The sequence below is a fragment of the Vicugna pacos genome, chromosome 14 (genome assembly GCF_048564905.1).
Source record: "Vicugna pacos chromosome 14, VicPac4, whole genome shotgun sequence".
Lineage (NCBI taxonomy): Eukaryota > Metazoa > Chordata > Mammalia > Artiodactyla > Camelidae > Vicugna > Vicugna pacos.
In genome coordinates this window covers 73,217,928-73,236,443 of record NC_133000.1, presented here as the reverse complement: position 1 = coordinate 73,236,443, position 18,516 = coordinate 73,217,928, and the positions used below count along the sequence as shown (strand labels likewise).

At 53.8% G+C, this 18,516-nt stretch overlaps 1 protein-coding gene across 1 annotated transcript; it reads right to left on the bottom strand.

The window, feature by feature from the left end:
- Window positions 1–433: 433 nt before the first annotated feature.
- On the bottom strand, window positions 434–17,362 carry F10 (coagulation factor X). Its single transcript, XM_072976635.1, has 8 exons — window positions 17,158–17,362; window positions 15,039–15,277; window positions 9,885–9,909; window positions 8,372–8,485; window positions 6,815–6,946; window positions 4,961–5,190; window positions 2,965–3,082; window positions 434–2,125 (listed from the first exon to the last, which is right to left on the bottom strand). Exons 1-8 carry the CDS (start codon window positions 17,360–17,362, stop codon window positions 1,566–1,568), a joined length of 1,623 nt encoding a protein of 540 aa, XP_072832736.1. The 3' UTR covers window positions 434–1,565.
- Window positions 17,363–18,516: the final 1,154 nt, after the last annotated feature.

Here is an 18,516-nt window from a genome sequence, read left to right as displayed (position 1 = left end):
CAAGGTGCTTATGTGGGGAGAGGGTGCCTCCCTCACTCTCAGGAGGAACAGTCAACACCCTGCCCCTTGGTTCCTCGCCACTGGCTCCCAGCACATCTCTGCGCCCCAGAGCTGACTTTCTGAGGGAGACAGGGGTGGGGGCAGGAGGCCCACTGTCCCAGGGGCACAGGCCTGGTCCAGGGTCCACCTGGGGATGAGCTTGTCTTCCCAGCCAGACGGTGCTGCTCAGAGAGGGAGACAGGTCGGCCCAGGGCCCCAGACCAGCGCCCTCCCCACGACGATGCCTGGAACCGCGTGTCCCTGAACTCCCTCCGAGTTGCACTAGATCCAGCTGTTTCCAGACGGGGAAGCTTCAGCTCCTCGGGGCGGGGGGACGTGCCCAGCTGCCCGTCCTGACTCGTGGGCTCAGCACCAACGGAGACAGAAGCTCGCGTGACGGGAAGGTAGGTTTTATTTCGGAAGCTCCCCTGTGCGCGACCTCTGACAAGAGACCCCGGCCCGACCCCGGGGGCCTGGCCGTCCCAGGCCTTCTCTGCAGGAGGGCTCCCTCAGAGCGGTCAAGGCAGGACACAGAGGAATGGCCCTTCTGGCCGAGCACTTCTGGGAAACGGCATGCCTGGCCACATTGATTTTTCCCGGCTTGCAGTATCTCCTGTTTACACATCTGTCCGGCCAGTGGCACTCCGGGAGCTTTTGTACTGGAACTGTAAAACTTTGCTTAGCTGAGTTATGCAGAACGCACACTGCGGGCAAACAGCGCAGGTCTCATCTGAGGTGACCTCTTCTAGATTTTCCTGACCATTTGTGTTGAAGGCCTGGCACGGATGGGAGGGCTTGGCCTGGCATGTGACCCATTCAAGGAGGGGGCTGCCCTCCCGTAGCCCCGACCAGCAACGCCATGTATGCGGGGCCCCTGGGGAGTGGTAGAGACTAGCCAGAGACGGGCTTTGTGCTCTGGGCTGTGGCCCAGACGCAGGACTCCAGAGCCTCAGGCTGGGGACAGCTGGCTTTGGGAAACCAGGTAGAGAACTGGTTCTTAGGCCAACGTTAAAATGTCCCTGCCAACGAGCAGCCCTCTGGGCCTTCCCTTCCCCGAGCCCGCCTTGCCCAGGAGGTCCCTGGAGGACACGTGTCCACCCCGTCTCAGTCCCAGAGTGGGGGGGGGGACCGGCTCACGTGGGGAAACCCCCGGCCCTGGGTGGGCTGGCCTGATCCCCGCTTTGTGCTCCCAGGACCCTGGTCCTTTACTCTGTGGGGTTCTCAAGGGGCTCCCAGGACAGAGAAACACACTGCGAATGGAGAAGACCCCTCCTGGTTTCAAGCAGGGGCCTCATCGCCGGAGTCTCAACCCTGACCGATCTCTAACACTTCGTGAAGAAACCTGCCCACCTGGCCTCGGAAAGGCGGTCCGAGTGGAATTTCACTTCCCGCTTGGGAGGAGCAAGGAAAGCAGCAGGATGAGGAGGTACTCGCGGCAGGAAGACTCAGCCTGCTCAGCCGCGACGCTGGGGGAAGGGAGAGGCTGGCGCAGCTAGGGTCGGGCTGGGAGGACTTTAATGGGGCGCTCACACCTGGGCCTCCGCCCTGGCTGTCATGCACCTCTCAATCCACTTGAGGAAATTGGTGACCTTGGTGTAGACCCCGTACTTCCCCTTGCGCGCGCACCCCTCCCCCCAGCTGACGATGCCGGTGACAAAGTAGGTGTCCCTGAAGCGGGTGACGTGGGGGCCGCCGCTGTCGCCCTGGCAGGCGTCCTCGGGCTGCGCATCGTAGCCGGCGCAGAACATGTTGGGGGTGATGGCAAAGCTGCTGGACAGCTTGCAGGTGCTCCGGTCCACGTAGGGCACCTCCAGCATCTTGAGGGTGGAGGACAGGCGACCCCGCTCGTGCGTGCGCCCGAAGCCGCTGACGATGCCCGACTTCTGTGTCAGCAGCGTGGCCTCGGCCCAGTCCTTCTCAGGCAGGCAGGCAGGGGCCACGTTGTGGCGGAACCTGATGGGCGTCCGGAGCTTGAGCACCGCGATGTCGAAGTCATACGTCTCCCGCACGAACTTGCCATGCTTCACCGTCATCTCCACCTCGTGCACCATCTCATTGCCCTCCTCCTTCTCCGTGTCCCGGTCGCCTGAGGATGGGGACATGGAAGTCAGCTGGGCTGCAAGATGCTGCTTGGTGCTGACTTCTTAGAGCCAGCCAGGATTTTCCTGATTAAAAACGGGCACGCGGCCACTGGGACACGGGAACAGAGGACAGCACAGCAAGGCCATGACAACGGCCTCCCGTCTGCTCATGGGTGCGCGCTTCCAGGCCTGACGACGTCCCAAACCCGCGCTGCCCCAAAGCCACCGCCCGGGCACCAGGCAGGACCCACATGCGCTGTGAGTGTCCCATCTCAGGCTCGGAATGAAAAGTAACTCAACGTGCCTCATGAGGACTTTAAATCACAAGTTGGGATGACAATACTCTAGACATACAGGGTCATGAAATTCATTATTAAAATCAATATCCCCTTAAGCTTTTTAAATGTATGATAAAAATTTGAATGTAACTGGAAAGTTAAAAGTCACAGAGGTGGCTGGCGCCCGTGGCCCGCGCTACATTCTCAGTGAATGGCTCCAGGGCCTAGTAGAGAGTGGGGGGCTCTAGGAAATGCCCCCACAGCCAAGGAGGCGAGCACAGGCGTTTGGCTGCTAGGACCGCTGGCTCTGGGAGGCTCCCTGGAGGAAAGGGCTCTCAGGGGGCGGACACTGCCTGCCAGGCGGAGAGCGTGGACCCTGCGGGAGGCCAGTCCGAGGCCGCCCCCTCCGCTTCCCTCCCCTCCCCGCCTCCATCTGGGACACTCCCCCAGTCCCCAGCCCCCTCCCCCACAGGAGCTCAGTATTGTAACTAGTGTTTCCAGAAGAGGTGATTGTTCCAGTGCTCTCTGAAAACAGAAGGGCAGGGGTGGGCGCAGGCAGCACTTACCGACCCTCACCTTGAACCGCTGGGCCTGGTGGAGGCAGTGGGCCGCCGTGAGCACGTAGTGCTCGCTCAGGATGGTGCCCCCGCAGAAGCCCTCGTTCTCCTCGTTGATGAGCAGAGCCTGGACGGGAGCCGGGGGCCGCAGGCAGGGCTGACTTTCCCAGACAACCTCCAACCCTCCCCGCCACCCTCCGCCAGAGCAGGGAGGGCCTCCCGGGCTGGAGGGAGGCCCAGGCCCGCCCAGCACGGTGCCCGCCGCCTGTTCTCGGAGCCGGCTCACCATGGCCCCCACCCCGGCCCCACAGCCCCACTAAGTGAATCGAGGGGTCCTCTGCCCCCTGGCCTGAGGCTCACTTGCTGGCACTGTTGGCCTTTATTTCCCGGCCCTGTGATGGCCCCCTCTGGAGCCTTGTGCCCAGAAGAATCTGTTGTCCCTTGGGGGAATCAGGCCCCAGACCGGCAGACGCCCGTCTCGGGGGAAGACAGTTGCCAAGCTGGGCTCTGGGATGGTTCCATGGCCAAACCCTCCCCCTGAGGCCGTGGGCGCCACGTTCAAGGCTGGTTTCCTGGGGCTTCGCGTGGCTGTGCGGCAAAGGCTGTCCTCCCCGACAGGGTGTGGGGAACAGTCCACCTGGGACGGGCACTGCCTGGGCAAGCTTCCTTTTCCCCCAAGAACTGGGCTTGCAAGTGTGAGGGGGCGTTTTCTGTTTTCCCTTCTCTGGGGACCCCCTTCTCTAAGCAACAGCCATTGGTTGGGGGAGGTTCAGGTCAATGAAACACGTAACAAGATCAAGTTCTAAAAGAATTCTTGAAGATGTTCATGACTAGCGTGAAGTAGCGATATTTTTGCTTTTTTTTTTTTGCATAATTTTGTCAGTTCACGATCCCACGTGGGTGACAAGTGAGGAGGGTCCATCTTCCTGAGGCTTGGGCACGGACTGTTCTTCATGAAGGGGAGATAGGGCCCCTGGCCAAGACTGGGACCAGGACGGTAAGGTCACGGCTCCCAGCAGCCTCAGTGCCGGTGCCACCCACTCCTCTCCAGGGGAGCCCCAGCCGGAGCACCTCTCGGAGCCACACGTCTGCCCCTACAGAGTGGGGCTACCCTCCTGTCTTGGAGGGGACTCACATGCTCCACTGGTCCCACACTCCTGGCCCTCATCACACACCAACTTGAACTGTGGGGATGTGGGGGGGTCCTCGCCTCCCTTCCAGATCGACATGTCACACGACAGAGGAGAGGCCCTGGTGGTCTCAGACCCACACGTACAACAAGCTGGGCAGCCCTGATGGCCACATGCTCTCCATGAACCTGCGCTGTGTGAACGGTGACCAGGGGCTGGCGTGTCCTCACCTCAGGCTCAGGTCACTCAGACAAACACACACCTGTCATGTAGCTGGTGGGACCAGCTGACACTCCTAAGACTTGTTGGCGGCTCTGGGAATTTTCCTAGTAGGAGAAGCCATTTTAGCTTTGGACACTAAAAGTGAGGATTGCCAGGTAGAACAGAGGGCCCCCAGTTAAATCTGAATCAAATAAACAGCAAATGACTTTTAGTGTAAGTATATCCCGTGTGACATCTGAACACATACTAAAAGTATTCATTGTTTATCTGAAATTCAAATTTAAGTGGAAGTCCTGTTTTTGTTCGCTAAGTCTGGCAACTTTAGTCCAAATCAACAACCACAGAGTGATTTTTTTTACCTTTGAAAACAAAGGGCTGTATGTTTCTCTATACTACCTGCTTCATCAGGACTTAGATGTTTGGATTAAAAAAATCTACCAAATAAGAAATGAAATAAGGAAACTGACCCTGTCTGCCTCTGGTCAAGCAAGCAGAGGCCTCTCGGCCACCAGGGGAGCCACCCCCAACCCGCAGGACCAGACCCTTCCCTGCTTGGGCGGGGCATGGGGGGGCCCCAGCCTCTTGACCGCAGCTCCTCCCACGGGGTGCTCCCAGCCTGCTGCGGGCCTGCGGGCAACACTCCACGGGGTTACCTGCCAGGGGCACTCGCCCTCCTTGCAGTCCCTCCCGCCCACGATGCGGACCAGGCTGCTCTCGTCCTCCTCGGGGCTCGGCTCTGTCTCGTTGAGGTGCAGCAGGAAGGAAGGGCTCTCGGTGGGGCCCAGGTCTTTGGGGTTGTCCTGCTCCAGCAGGTTGATCTCAGTCTTGGGGGTGGCCGACCTTCGGCTGCGTCCCAGCGTGAGTTTCCCACAGGGGAAGGGCTCTGAAAGGAAAGCAGCCTGGTCTCCGCATAGCAAAAGCCTCCTCACGGGGCACACCCGGTCCACCACGCATGCAGGGGGAGCGGGTCAGGTGGAGGAGCCAGGAGTGAGCCCTGGGACGGGGCAGCCAGGGGCCTTAGGGGAGCGGGGTGCCTGTGTCCTGCTAGGGGCTGGCCGACCTGTGTGCCGAAGGGTCACAGGGGACTCTATAGTCCACCCAGGATGCCTGCAGAAAACCAGTGGCTGCGGATGGACAGAGGACCACGGGGTGGCTGTGGGACAGCGGGTACAGTGAGATGGTGACAAGGGTGCTCACTGTACAGCTCTTTAAACCCTGCTTTGTGTTCAAAACATTTCCTAACGAAACACTGAAGGGAGTGTTCTGGGCAGAAAGAACACCAGGTAGAGCGTTGTAAGAAAACGTCTAGGAACTGACGGTGTCCTTAGGAGCGCCAAGCACACGGAGGTGTCAGTCAACACTAAAAAGCCTCCTTTTGCATTGTTGCCAATCAGGGAACGGAGACCAGGGCTGGGCAGAGCAGAACGGGGGTGGGGACAGGCTCGGGGCTCACGGGAGGCCACACAAGCAAAGCTCGGCTCCTGGCGTAGGCGCTGCAGGGCCTGGAGGGACACCCGCCCAGCGGACAGGGACGCGAGCTCTTCGCCCTGCGTTAGCTGGTTCTGTGTCAGTCTGCAACCACCGCCCCGTGACATCCGGCACCAGTCTGTCCATGACTTAGAACAGAACTTGTACCAGGAAGCAGTTCACCTGCTTTATTTTCAAACACCAAACTTTGTATTTTAAGTTGATCTGTGATTATTCCTGGAATTTAAAAACATTCTGCAAGATGTCAAGACATGACTTCAATCCAAATCTTCCTGAGCAGCTTAAGGGTAAAATCTCACTGCCAGCAGATGGAGATTTACTTATACACGACTTCCCGTCGGGGATGTGCCCACCCTGCAGCGGCCTGGACGCTGAGTTCCTGACCTGCCCCTGGTGGGCGTCAGTCCCGGCCTGCAGGAGGGTGAGCTGGGGCCCAGCTGAGGAGGACACCAAGTTGAGGGGGGCGTGGCCACCGGGAGCCTCTGGCCTGCAGGCAGGGTCAGACAGGCCGAGTGCAGAACTCCCCACAGGACGTGAGACGGGGCCCTCCCCAGGACCTGGGCCCTCACCCAGCCCTCCGTGAGCTTCTAGGCCACACTCATGGCATCCAGCTTTTGTCAAGGAAAAAACTCCACTAACATCAGGGTGCACAAACCCAGGTCAGTTCTGGAGGGTCCTCATTCCCCTCCGGCCCCTGCACTCCGCCGCCCCAACTCCTAGGCCAGGCCCGCAATGCCCTCGCCACCAGCCCAGGGCTCCAGCCTGGCATAACTCCAGCCTCCCAAGCCCCACCCTTCCCAGGGGGACGGGGTGCCAGCGTCACAGCTCCGTGGTGGCTATGCAGGATTTGCTGCCATCCAGGCACTGCCAAGTGACCGATCACTCCTCAGGCTCCGGCGCACCTGGGAGCGCTGACATTACCGGGCTCATCTTCCAGGTGCTCGCAGACCAGCGGGTCTGCTTCCAAGCCCCACTGGGACGCCAGCCCCCGCCCACGGCCCAGTGCGCGCCCCTCCTACCTGTAGAGACACAGGACTTGCCGTCATCCCCGAGGACGTACCCCCTGGCGCAGGAGCACACCACGGAGCTAAACTCCTCCCTGCAGAACTGCTCACAGTCCCCGTTGTCCAGGCTGCAGAGCTGGCGCAGGGCTGTGGGAAGGCAAGGCAGCTGAGGGGGCAGCCGCGGGACCTGTGCCCGCCTGTCAGACCCACGGCAGGCCAGCGGCCAGAGCCAAGGGCCGGTGCACACAGGCAGGTCCCTGCAGGCAGGATGGCGCCCAGGGCAGGCACCTCTCACACCTGCCCGTTTCAGACCGTGAGGGGGAACCACACAGAGGCAGGGCCCTGGGCGCCAGGCCTCCTGAAGGTCCTGAGAAGCCCACACACCCAGGGAGGGCCTGGAGGGTCTCAAGTTCAGCCCTAGGAAGGGCCCGTGGGTGCAGACCAGCAGGGGAGGGGCCACAGTGTCCACTCTGAGGCAAAGGTCCTCTGTGGAGTGAAGGACCTGGGTCCCGCTTGGGTGCGGCAGTAAGGAGAGGCAGTGGCCATGTCCTGGACTTGGGCTGACTCCGGCTGGCCCTTCCATCTCCTGCTGTGTGATCTGGGCAAGTTATTTATGCCCCGCGGCCTGCTTCTCTCTTGCAAAGTGGTTGAGGTCACATGCCTCCCAGGACAGCCTTCCACGGCCCGTGAAGCTCTGGGCAAGTGGACCTCACAGCCGGGAGGAGCGGGTCCTGCACGCCCCAGCCCCTCTGACTGAGCCCACGTCACCCCGGCTCCCAGTGTGCGCTGGACACCAGCCCAGACTCCCAGCAGCGAGGCCGCCCTGGCAACTGATACTACATTCTGCCGTTGGGTTTTGATGAAACCGCGGTCACCGTGCAAAGATCAACATTAAAGGAGTCAGAAACCGTTCACAACAGCCCCGGGGTCAGCCAGACTGAGCCTGCGGAGGCAGCTCTGGGCTGAGGGTGCAGGAGTGCAGGGCTCACCAAGTATCCGGCCTAAGAGCGAGCTCTGAAGACTGTAAATTAAGAAATTTAACAAGAAACGCCAATCTTTCCCCTTACGGAAAACTGGTCTGTTACTAACCCATTTTTATTCAAGATGAATCACCACATTAGGAAGCCCTTAGAGTCATTCCACGTAGAATGAACCACACGGAATTCTCATGGCCAGGCCTTCCTGAGCACTCAGTGTGGAGTTGTGCGCTGACAGCCACGAGGCAACGGTGGTATTTACAACCACTTTCCAGGTCCCAAGAGACACAAGAAATGTCTGCTCCAAGCTGAGTCTCGTCTCCAGGTGACAGGCCTCACGCTTCATGGAGGTCACAGCCTCTCAGAGGAGCATGAGGTGCCTGCGTCCCCTGTCCCGCAACACCACGTGGACCATGGCACACGCTGGGGCGGACTTTGGTTTTTGCTGTTTGGTTTCTATGCTGGACAGCGAGCTGGAGCACCAACTAAACCACGAGTGACCGGAGTGGGTCTGGGCCTTTAGCTTCCTCCCTCTTTCCCACCTTGACTCCTCTGGAAACCCTGACCTGAAGGCACACCGAGAAGGGGGACTCACGTAATTCACAGTTTTTGCCTTCAAACCCTTCCACACAGGTGCATGTGTACTCCCCGAGGCCGTCTTTACAGGTGCCCTGATTCAGACAAGGACTGCTGTCACACTGGTCACCATCTGCAAAGGAAAAATGTGGAAACCAAAGCTTGCAGGCAATCCTCATCATTGAGGAAATGATTCCACTGTGTTGATCTTGGCCGCATTTCTCAGATAACCCAAATGATCCCAGAATTCTCTCTGTTTTCCTGTAAACAAGTTGTTCTATCTGGACGCCATTCTGCCCCCAAGTTTCGTGGCCGTGCATACGTGACCCCTTATCTAACTGGATTATTGACTGAGTTTTCCATTTTTGCTGAGACGTTTGATGTGTTCTTACAAACACTGATGTTTTTACAGCAGGGCGAGGAGCCCTGGGCTGGTGACCACGTGGGGCCGGCTGGAAGGACGGAGAGGGGGTGATGGCCAGGCACCGGCCAGAGGGATGTCAGGGTTCCTCTTTCCAAATGGTCTGGGGGGGAGAAAAATGCAGGAACGCCTGACCAGCACTGACATGGGACTTCACGCTTCCTGGTGCATTTATACGCTATAATTAGGGGTAGTTTCAATCATCGTTTTGAGTAACTTGAATACTGTTTACAGAATGAAAACATTAGTTATGATGAATACCATTTCAGATGCTATAAGCATTAAACCAAGGTGGTTACCTTATTAGAGAGCCCAATGTTTCAGACTCTTTTTTTCCCTTTTGTATGCTTATTAAAATGACATACAACATTTAACAAAATCAACACTGAGACAGGCACCACTAAAACGGAAGGCTTCTCATCAAAAAATTACTGGTAATTAAGCTTTTAAAAAATGGGTGTATATTTTATTCTTTCACAACTGAAATAGCATTGCACCCATTAAAACAATTATATTTTATTCTGAGTATACCCAGAAAAAACCCAAATATAATTATCACAAACCCTCATATAACTCTAACTTTTCTTTAAACAAGGAATATTTTGAAACTTTAAGTTTTCATAGGCCTCAGTAACCAACTGTGTATTCATTAGTAAAGGGTATCCTTTTTTCTAAATTGAAGTTTAGTCAGTTACAATGTGTTGATTTCTCATGTACAACATAATGTCCCAGTCATGCATACATACATACATACATTCATTTTCATATTTTTTCATTAAAGGTTATTATAAGATAGACTCTATTTTCCGTTTCTACCTAATATACTTGGATTTTTAAAAAAATTATGGGATTTGGTATCCTCAAAAAAAAATAAACTAATTTAAATGTATATTTAAGTAAGTAACAAACCTCGAGTTAGTATAAAGTTACTATAAAAAACTATTTTACAGTAACTATTATAGAAACACTCAAGGGGAAAAGTCTTAAATGAGTAAATTTTAAACAAGAGCAGAAAGGAAATTCAGGAAACATTTTCAAAATTTGAATACAATCTCTCCCAATTTAAATCCCCTAATGAACCCCTCTAAGATTAAAATAGAAAACATCTCACCTTTGTATTTATTCCAGAATTCATTCTAAAAAGGAAAATTTAAAAATGCATTAGAGAAAATCGACATTTTACACCAATTACAACCACAAACTAGTAACTCAACCTGAATAGTATACTTTTCCAAACAGAGGTCATTTTCTGGAACAAACTGCTCTAGAACTATGTAATCTAAAAAGGAAGGTTCTTCAGATTTTCTGCATTTGTAAAGTGGTGGCTTTGATCACTTTTTCAGAAATACATATTTGTAAAAGAAATGATCATACCCCAACAGCCTAGCATGCATTTTCTTGCTTGCTCACAACAACTGAACATGGCATCTGGGAAATACTCTATAATGTTAAATCTACTTTTCCAGCTTTCATTCTAGCAAACTCACTAATTATATGATCACAATCAAAGTTTTCACATAATTTGCTTCAACTGTAAGTAATCCCAACTTAGACTACTTTTCTCAAACCAAAGAAGTTCCTATATAAGTTTTGCTTGTTTTTCACTCATTTCAATTTGCAGAAAATCTGCTGAGACAACTGAAGCAAAATCTCTAAAGCATTACTTAAATTTAGAAGCAAATCACAAACTTTATGTACCATGTTCAAACACTGTAACACATTCATAATGGAAAATTACTGTAAGTGATTAATATTACAAAATATTTAAATTTTATCATATAATAATTTTTTACCACTCTTAAATCAATACCTATAGCCAAGCTTTTATGTAAAGAATCAGTATCACACTCCACGTGTTATGTCTAGAACTATATATGTATCAATTTAAGCATAATATGAATCGTTTAAAATGACGTTTCCCAGATGCCATGCTCAATTATCTTAAATGCACATCTTTGTTGAATATTGAAAATTTATTTTCAAGTAATTATCAAGAAATGGATTGTACCAAAAACAGTTTGCTCTGTTTGCTACCCCCAAGCCAATTAATGAATGGTTTTTAATTAACATACCTGGATCAGATTCAAAAAAGGATCAGATGCTGGAGAATAAGCATTATGCTACTTGAAAAAAATGATAATTGATAATTAACTTAAAACAGGGCATTAAGAGCCTATATAACATGAAAAAGAAATCTTTAGTCTTTTGTTTTTTTGCTATCGGGGGTAGGTTCCTTGTTAATAATCTTTATCAGATTGAAGAAGTTCCCTTTTAATTGCAGTCTGCTGGTAGGTTTTAATCATAAATGGCTGTTACAATCTGTCAGATGCTTTCTGCACATCAGTTGATATGATTATGTGGATTTTCTTCTTTAAACAGTTAATATGGTGGATCACAGTACTGATTTTCAAATACTGAGCCAGCCTCGTGTGCCCAAGATAAACACACTTGGTCACTGTGTATTCTTTTTTCATACATTGCTCTACTCAACGTGCTAATGATTTATTGAGAATTCTGACGAGAGGATCCTGAGAGAGACTGGTCTATAGCTTGCTTACTTTCCTTATTTTTTTCATTCTCTCTTCCTCCCTCCCTCCCTCTTCTGTCCCTGTGGGTTGTGGGATCAGGGTAATGGTGGTCTAAAACAAATTAACAAGCGTCCCCTCTTCTTTTCTAGAAGAGATTATACAGAACTGGTGTTACTTCTTCAAACGTCTGATAAAATTCACCAGTGACACCATCTGGACTTGGACATTTCTTTTTCAGTAGGTTCTTAACTAAGAAGTTGAATTTGCAAATACCTCCTTCACACTGTGCGTTTTCATAGTTTGTGGTTTTGAGGAATTGGTCCATTTCATCCAAATTGTCCAAATTTCATCCAAATTTGTGTGTGTTGTGTGCAGCATTCTCTTATTACCCTTTTTTAGCACGTGCAGGATCTGTACTAACATTTTCTCTTTCATTCCTCATATAGTGTATGTGTTCTTTTTTGTCATATTAAATCTTATTGGTTTTATTGATTTTTCTCTATTATTTCATGCCTTCAATTTTATTGATTTCTCTTCTTTAGGGTTTATTTTGCCCCCTTTTTGATGCCTTAAAGTGGAAGCTAAGATGATCAATTTGAGATCTTTCTTCTTTTCCAGTAAAAGTGTCTAGTGCTATCATCCCTCTGTAAGCACTGTTTAGCTGCAGCCCACAGGTTTTGTACGTTGTATACTCATTTTTGTTCAGTTGGAAGGATCTTCTAGCTTCCCGTGAGGCTTCTTCTTTGGCACATGGATTATTCAGAAGTGTGCTAATTTCCACATACTTGGAAACTTTCCTGTCATTGATTTCTGGTTGATTCCAGTATGGTCAGATAACGTATTTTGTACGACTTTAATCTTTAAAATCTGTTAAGGTGTGTTTTATAATACAGAATGTGGTCTATTTTGTGGAACGTTCCATGGGTGCTTGGAAATAAATTACATTCTGCTGCTGTTGAGACTCGTATAAATTCAGTTAGATTCAGGTCAAGTGGTGTCTGGAGAACTGAAAGAGAAAAACATGGTAACCTCACAGCCAGTTACACAGGACTCTGAATTGGTTTTCTCCTGCAATACACTGCTGCTAGCTGCTTTTCAGGTTCCTCAGACCACTGCCCCATGCTCCCTACCCCAGCGCTGCAGCTGCAGTCGGTGGAAGAAACAGGGTGGAGTCCGCTTCCCCTGTACAACCAGAACCAGAACTTGCTGATAACCTAGATCCAGGACTCCTTCTCTGGAGAGGCTCTTAAAAGATACCCCAGAAGAAACACATGTTCTGTGTTTTCATAAGAGCAACGTTAAGAATAACCTATATGGGAAAACTGTGGAAAGAGTAAATGCACCCATACAATAAAATACAATTTCGTTCTTTAAACTTACAAGTATGGTAGCTGCGAGGTAATGAAGAGTGGGAAATGATGCTGAGGAAAAGGCAGAACGTGAACTTGGACGACTGGCATTACAATTATTTTTGTTATTAAAAAACTGTATGTGTGTGTAAATTAAAGGAAACTTTAAAAATAAAAAGTTCTTGAAATTATGAATTTTTTTTCTAAAGAGATAAATTGTTTATCTGGTAACAAGGAGTAAAAATGCACTCTTAACTCCCCTCTCGCTTCTGGTGGCTGAAATGAGCCACGGTAGTCAAGTGGGTCCCCACACAAGAGCTCCCTTGCGGACCTTGATCTTTAGCAGAAATGCAAAGACGTCTGAGTCACACAACTTCACAATTATTATTTTCTAGAAAGAGATGCCAACTGTCGTGCTGTTCAGCGTGTCGGGGCTGCCACCTTATCGTCACCCTCAGGTTTCACCTTTCAGGCAGGAAGCAGAGCACGTCCTTGACGGTTCTGGATCTGTGAGGAGCGAGCTGATGAGCTGCCGACCTCACCACAGCCACGGCCACAGCCAGCTCCGGAGCAGCCAGGCCCAGGGCGGTTTTCACACACGAACATCATCCGTGCTGGCAGCTCTGGCCGGCTCTTTAAAAACCCGCCTCCTGCTGAATGGGGGTATTTAACTCAGTGCAGGCGCTGCACACTTCCTTCCTCAGGACAAACTGCTCAGGGAGACCCAGCGTGGTCTGCCTGGCCCAAGAGTGGGTGATCACAAATGAACGAGCGTGGGGCTGCTGTGAGGCGCTGTAAGGAGCTCCCTGGCAAGCTGATCAAGAAGCCTGTCTGTGGGGGGTATTCAAAAGCTTCTGCCACACAGATATGCTCTGTACCTTTTTTCAGTTTCTTCAGTTTTGAAGAGATTAGTTTCTGGCAGCTTTGCTCCCAGTCTTTCTTAGGCTCTTGTACCATGCTGATTTCCCAGAAGGGTGCGGTGACATCGATCTCACGGGTCTGGCCTGCTGGGCCATCTGGGTGGAGGGTGATCTTGTAACTGCCTGCAACACGGTTCACCATCCCTGATGTAATAGCCCCGATTTCATGAGCTCGTGATTGTGGACACAGACCATGTAAAATTCAGGTGGTGAATTCAAGCCAAATCATCTGGAACTGGCATCCATTACACATGGGTCACTGCCACCAATTACCAGTGTCTTACAGCAGCATTCTGGAGCAACTCTTACACATCAGATCGTGTCCAGCTTGTGGGAGTTGATGGAAAGCTTGGCTCCTCTTGAAGCGTGTTCACCATGGAAAGTTGAATCTAGGAACCCCAACTCATCCGGGAAACTTTTTATATATGTGATGATCGCGGGGTGGGCGATGCACGTCTTCCTCAGAGTCACTCAGCATCTCCAACGGTACTGCTTCTCCTGGCTCTGGGGACCAAACGAGGATGAGGGGCCACGTGTAAGCAGTGTGATTCTCTGGAGAGTGCCGCTCAGCTTGCCCTTCTCGGCTTTCCCAGGACTCTCCGGAACTCCACGTACGTCCCCCCAAGGCAGCCTGCCGCAGACATGAGCGACTTAGAGAGTCTCGGATTGGCCGTGACTTGCACCTTGGCTTGTCCTCTGGGGGCACAGAAGATGAGCTTCCCACAGGAGCTCTGCTGGCGAGAACCCCACCGCCCACCTTTAGGGTGAGCTGGTCCGGTGGTGTTCGGGCTGCAGCGAGTGGGCAGGGGACTGCACGAGCCTGTGAGGCCGGGGCCCCCAGCGCCCAGTCTGCTGGACGCTCCACTGAGGCCTCGCGGTGCGGACGGGTCCGCTGTCCGCACTCTGCGACGCGGCTGTCTCTCGCGGGCTCCTGCTTGGCCTCCTTCTCCAATACCTTCCCCTCAGCCCTCAGGCACCTTCAGCTCACGCTTGCTCAGTTTCGGTCGACTTCCACCACCGCCCGCGCACCGCAGCCACCTGTTCCCAGAGCCTGACCCAAGACGGCCGAGGCCCCATGACGACTTCCGGGGCAGCGCCCTAGGCCCCGCCTCTTCCGGGGAGGGCTGGGTGCGTCCAGCGCGCAGTGGCTGCTGCTGCGCAAGCGCGACGCACGGCCTCAGGAGGGCGTCCGTCCCGCGCCTGCGCGCGTGCCCTGCGCTCTCAGAGAGCCGGCGTCAAGTACGGCGGCGGCCGAGCGCGCGGCTGAGGACCCTGGGCCGGGTTCCCTGGGCCAAGTGTCTCTGTGCGCGGCCCGGCCTGGGAGGCGCCGGCCCAGGCTGAGAGTACGACTTAGATAAACGTTTTGTGCCCTCACGCTGACCTGACAGAACCTGAGAAGTCCCCGCAGCCCCGTGACTGGCTCCTGGCCGCCCGCCCCGGGAGGCTGGGGCGGGGCGGGGACCCTTACCGTCTTCTCCGTGTCCTCGAAGGCTTCGCGGGCCTCCTCGTAGTTGCAAGTCTCTTCTACGCACTCTCTTTCCAGGTTTCCCTTCTTCATCTCCTCCAGGAACGAGTTCGCCCTCCGGACCCTCTGCAGGACTGTGTGGGCGCGGTCCCGGTCCAGGAACACTGGGGACGGAAGGACGCGGCTCAGGGTTACCTGCCCTGCCCGCTGCTGGCGCAGCCCGGCCGCGGAAGGCCACTCGCCTGGCTCGCGACGCCTCCGTGAGTTACACGTGGGACACCTGTTCTGGACCCCGCGCGTCCTGCCAGCGAGCCACTGACCCCGCACGTTCACACCCAGCTCCGCGCTGGCGGCCCAAACCCTCTCTCTGGAGCTCTGAGTGTTTCCAGCTCCCTGTCACCTCTCCGGGCCACGCCCTCTGTCCTGTGGCTCAGGCTCGACCCCTCTACCATCACCCCTCACCCTGAACCCCACCTGCCCTTCAAGGTCTCAGCTCTAAGGTAAGTGAGTAGTTGTGATGGAGTTTTGCACGATCTACAATAAAAAGTAGGATTTAAATCAAGTCCCAGGACGCACATAAGCATAATAAAAAGTTTCAAAAGATACTGGATTTTTAGAAAATAGTATTTGTTGAAAAATTAACTCCCTGATTCTGTTTTATTTCATTAAAATAAAAAACCCACTGAATTGATTGCATGACTCACAAAGGAGTCACAACCTGTCAATTAAAATGTCTTGGGTCAGAGAATCTCTGGGTCTACCCTACGGTATGTATCTGGCTGAGTCGTCTACACTGCTCTGCCAGAGTCTTCTCTGTCTCTCTCCCACTCCTCTTCCTCTTTACATTGTTGTCGGGAGGCCCTTGGATTCTTTTCCTGGCCCATCTCTGCCTTTTTTATGCTAAAAAATTTAGAGTCTGACCATGAAAAAGATGATTGTCCAAGCTGATATTCCTAGTCCCAGCTTTCACCTTGAACTCTGTTTTCACCTCTCACCACGATGAATGTTTCCCCTCATCTGAGAACTGCAAACTCCCCACGTCTGAAACTGAGAAACAGGACTGCAGAATCAAGCAGTCTCGAGTGGCATATATATCTGGGTCATCTACTGCTGAATACTGGCAGATGGAAATTATGACACCTAACCTTCTCAAGAGTTGTTTTAAAGGGTGTATGAAACCCCCAGTGTTCAGGTGGTACACGCTACATGCTCAGTAAAGCTTAGCTTCATTCCTACCTCATATTCTCTTCCCTTCCAAATCCCGTATTTCTTTTAGCATCATCTGTGTTTTCCCAGCAAAGCCAGGCTCAGACTTGTTATCTGTGGGCCGTTCTCCCATGGCTCCACACATCCGCTCTGCTGACTTTGACCTACAACCCACCCTCTGGGGAGTGGGGAGACCAATCCTTCCCCTACATGTCCCCACCCTCTGCCCCTGCTTTTTTCTCTTCCTCTTTTTCATTCTTCACCTTTTCCTTCTCTCATGTGCCTGGGTCTCCTGACTCCCTTTCACCCAGACGCACGCAGGCCCCAGGTGGCCGCTGCGCTCTCTGTCTGGGCTTTGCTCTGCTTCTCCCCTTCCTGACCTCTATTCTTGGACAGGCCTGGGTCCTGGAAAGCCCAGAGGCCCCCATCTGTCCAGCCTCGAATTGGGCAGCCCCTTCCCCTTGCCAAGACAGCCTGAGGGTGATGGCACTGGCTCTTGTCCCCTCCCCTGCCTTGGAGGCACCTCTCTGCCTGTGACACCCCTCCCCCCGGCCCCGGCTCACTTTGGCAGAGGAGGTGGGCCGTCTCTCTGACTCTCTCTCCCCTCGGTCCCTCTCTCTCCCCCACCTCCGTTTCTGTTCTTGTCTCTCTCTCTCTCTGTCGCTGTTTCTCTGTCTTTCTCTGTCCACGTTTCTGTCTGTCTTTGTGATCTCTGATCTCCCGCCTGACCCTCCCCCCACAGGGAGGCACACCTGGCCCTAAGCTATCCTTGGGCAAAACCGCCAAGTCCAGCGGCTTATGCCAGCCGTCCACCGGGATGGGCACCCACTCTGCACACTGTGGGGGTGCGAGGGCGTCGCCCCCCCATCCTCCTCCCAGGGCCACCCCTGTAGCATGCAGGGTGAGGGGTACGTACCACTGCCCCCCGGTAGCAGCAGGCTGGCCAGGGAGGTGCTGAGCAGGACAAGGCACAGCAGGCCCGCCATACTGTGGCCGAGGACAGTGTCTTCGTCCTTGCTGTGACAGGCCTCGGGACAAGGGTCACTCGCCCTGGCTCGAGGGTGGCTGCTTGTCCTGCTTATCACGGCCTCCTGATTGGAGCCCGGACCTGCTGGGGGCATGGCCACCCAGGCCTGTGTGGCCCTGGGAGCTCTGGGCCCGACCCCTCCTTGTCAGGACCCGTGTGCAGCGGAGCCTGCTGTGGCCACAGGTCGAGAGGGCCTGTGTCAGGAGGAGCTGCTGGATTTGCTTCTCAGCCCCAGGACTAAGCCATGGAGGCACATGAAAGTGTGGACCCAGCTTCCCCCGACCACGTCTTCACCCTGAACACCCTATTGGGGGCTGGGTGGGGGTTGGGGAAATGAACTCTGAAGTCAGAGGCCTCACAGTGAAGTCATTTCTCACCATGTGATGCCAAGTGCAGGTCACTGGGTGAGATCAGAGGCTGTTTCTCTGTCCAGCCCCTACCCCGTGGCCTGGGAGGGTGGGGGGCCAGCACAGCCGTCTCTGCAGAACACGGAGTCTCCCCTGACTGGCCCTCACCCGGGAGGTCCCAGAACTGGGGCCACGTCCTCCTGTGACAAACCACAGGCCCAAGGGAGGCCAGGCCTCCCCAGGGTTGTGCCCTCGGTGGCCAGGCTGGGAGGGGGTTGTGTGTCCCACACCAGGCCCTGGGCTGCTCTCCCAGCCAGGAACCTCTCCGGAGCGTCAGGTGTGGGCCTGAGCTTCCTGGCAGCCTGGGGCTCGGCAGCTGAACCCCAGGCCCTGGAGGAAAAGGCTGGGAACCGCAGGAGAGGCAGGGGCGGTGATGGGAGACTCAAGGATGGAGCCGGCCTGACGCTTCCCCACAGCTCACTGATGCCCGTGGTCACTCGGCTTGCTCCTGCTCTGTCCCCAGCACCTGCGGGGCACCTGGCACACAGTAGGTGCTCAGTGAACACCAGTGGACTGAGCGAGGCAGTGACACCCCTAAACGCTCCTGTTCGGTGCCAGGGCTGGTCAGCAACCTGCAGCTGGTCCCTGGGGCCTGTCTCGCCTGGTACACCGTTCAGCCTGTGGGGAGAGACTGGATTCCGAGTGAGCACCTGGTGGTGACCGGGCAGGAGAGCCGTTGCTGGCCTGCACTGCGCTGACCACGCTTCAAGGCGGGGGAAGTGAGGCAGAGGGTCTGAGTGGGTCTGGAAGGCTACTGGCTTGGCCCCTTCAACTCCACCCTCCCCTTTTCTTCCCAGGAAGAGGACGCCAGCCAGCTTCTGTTTTTGGAAGGACTGAGAGG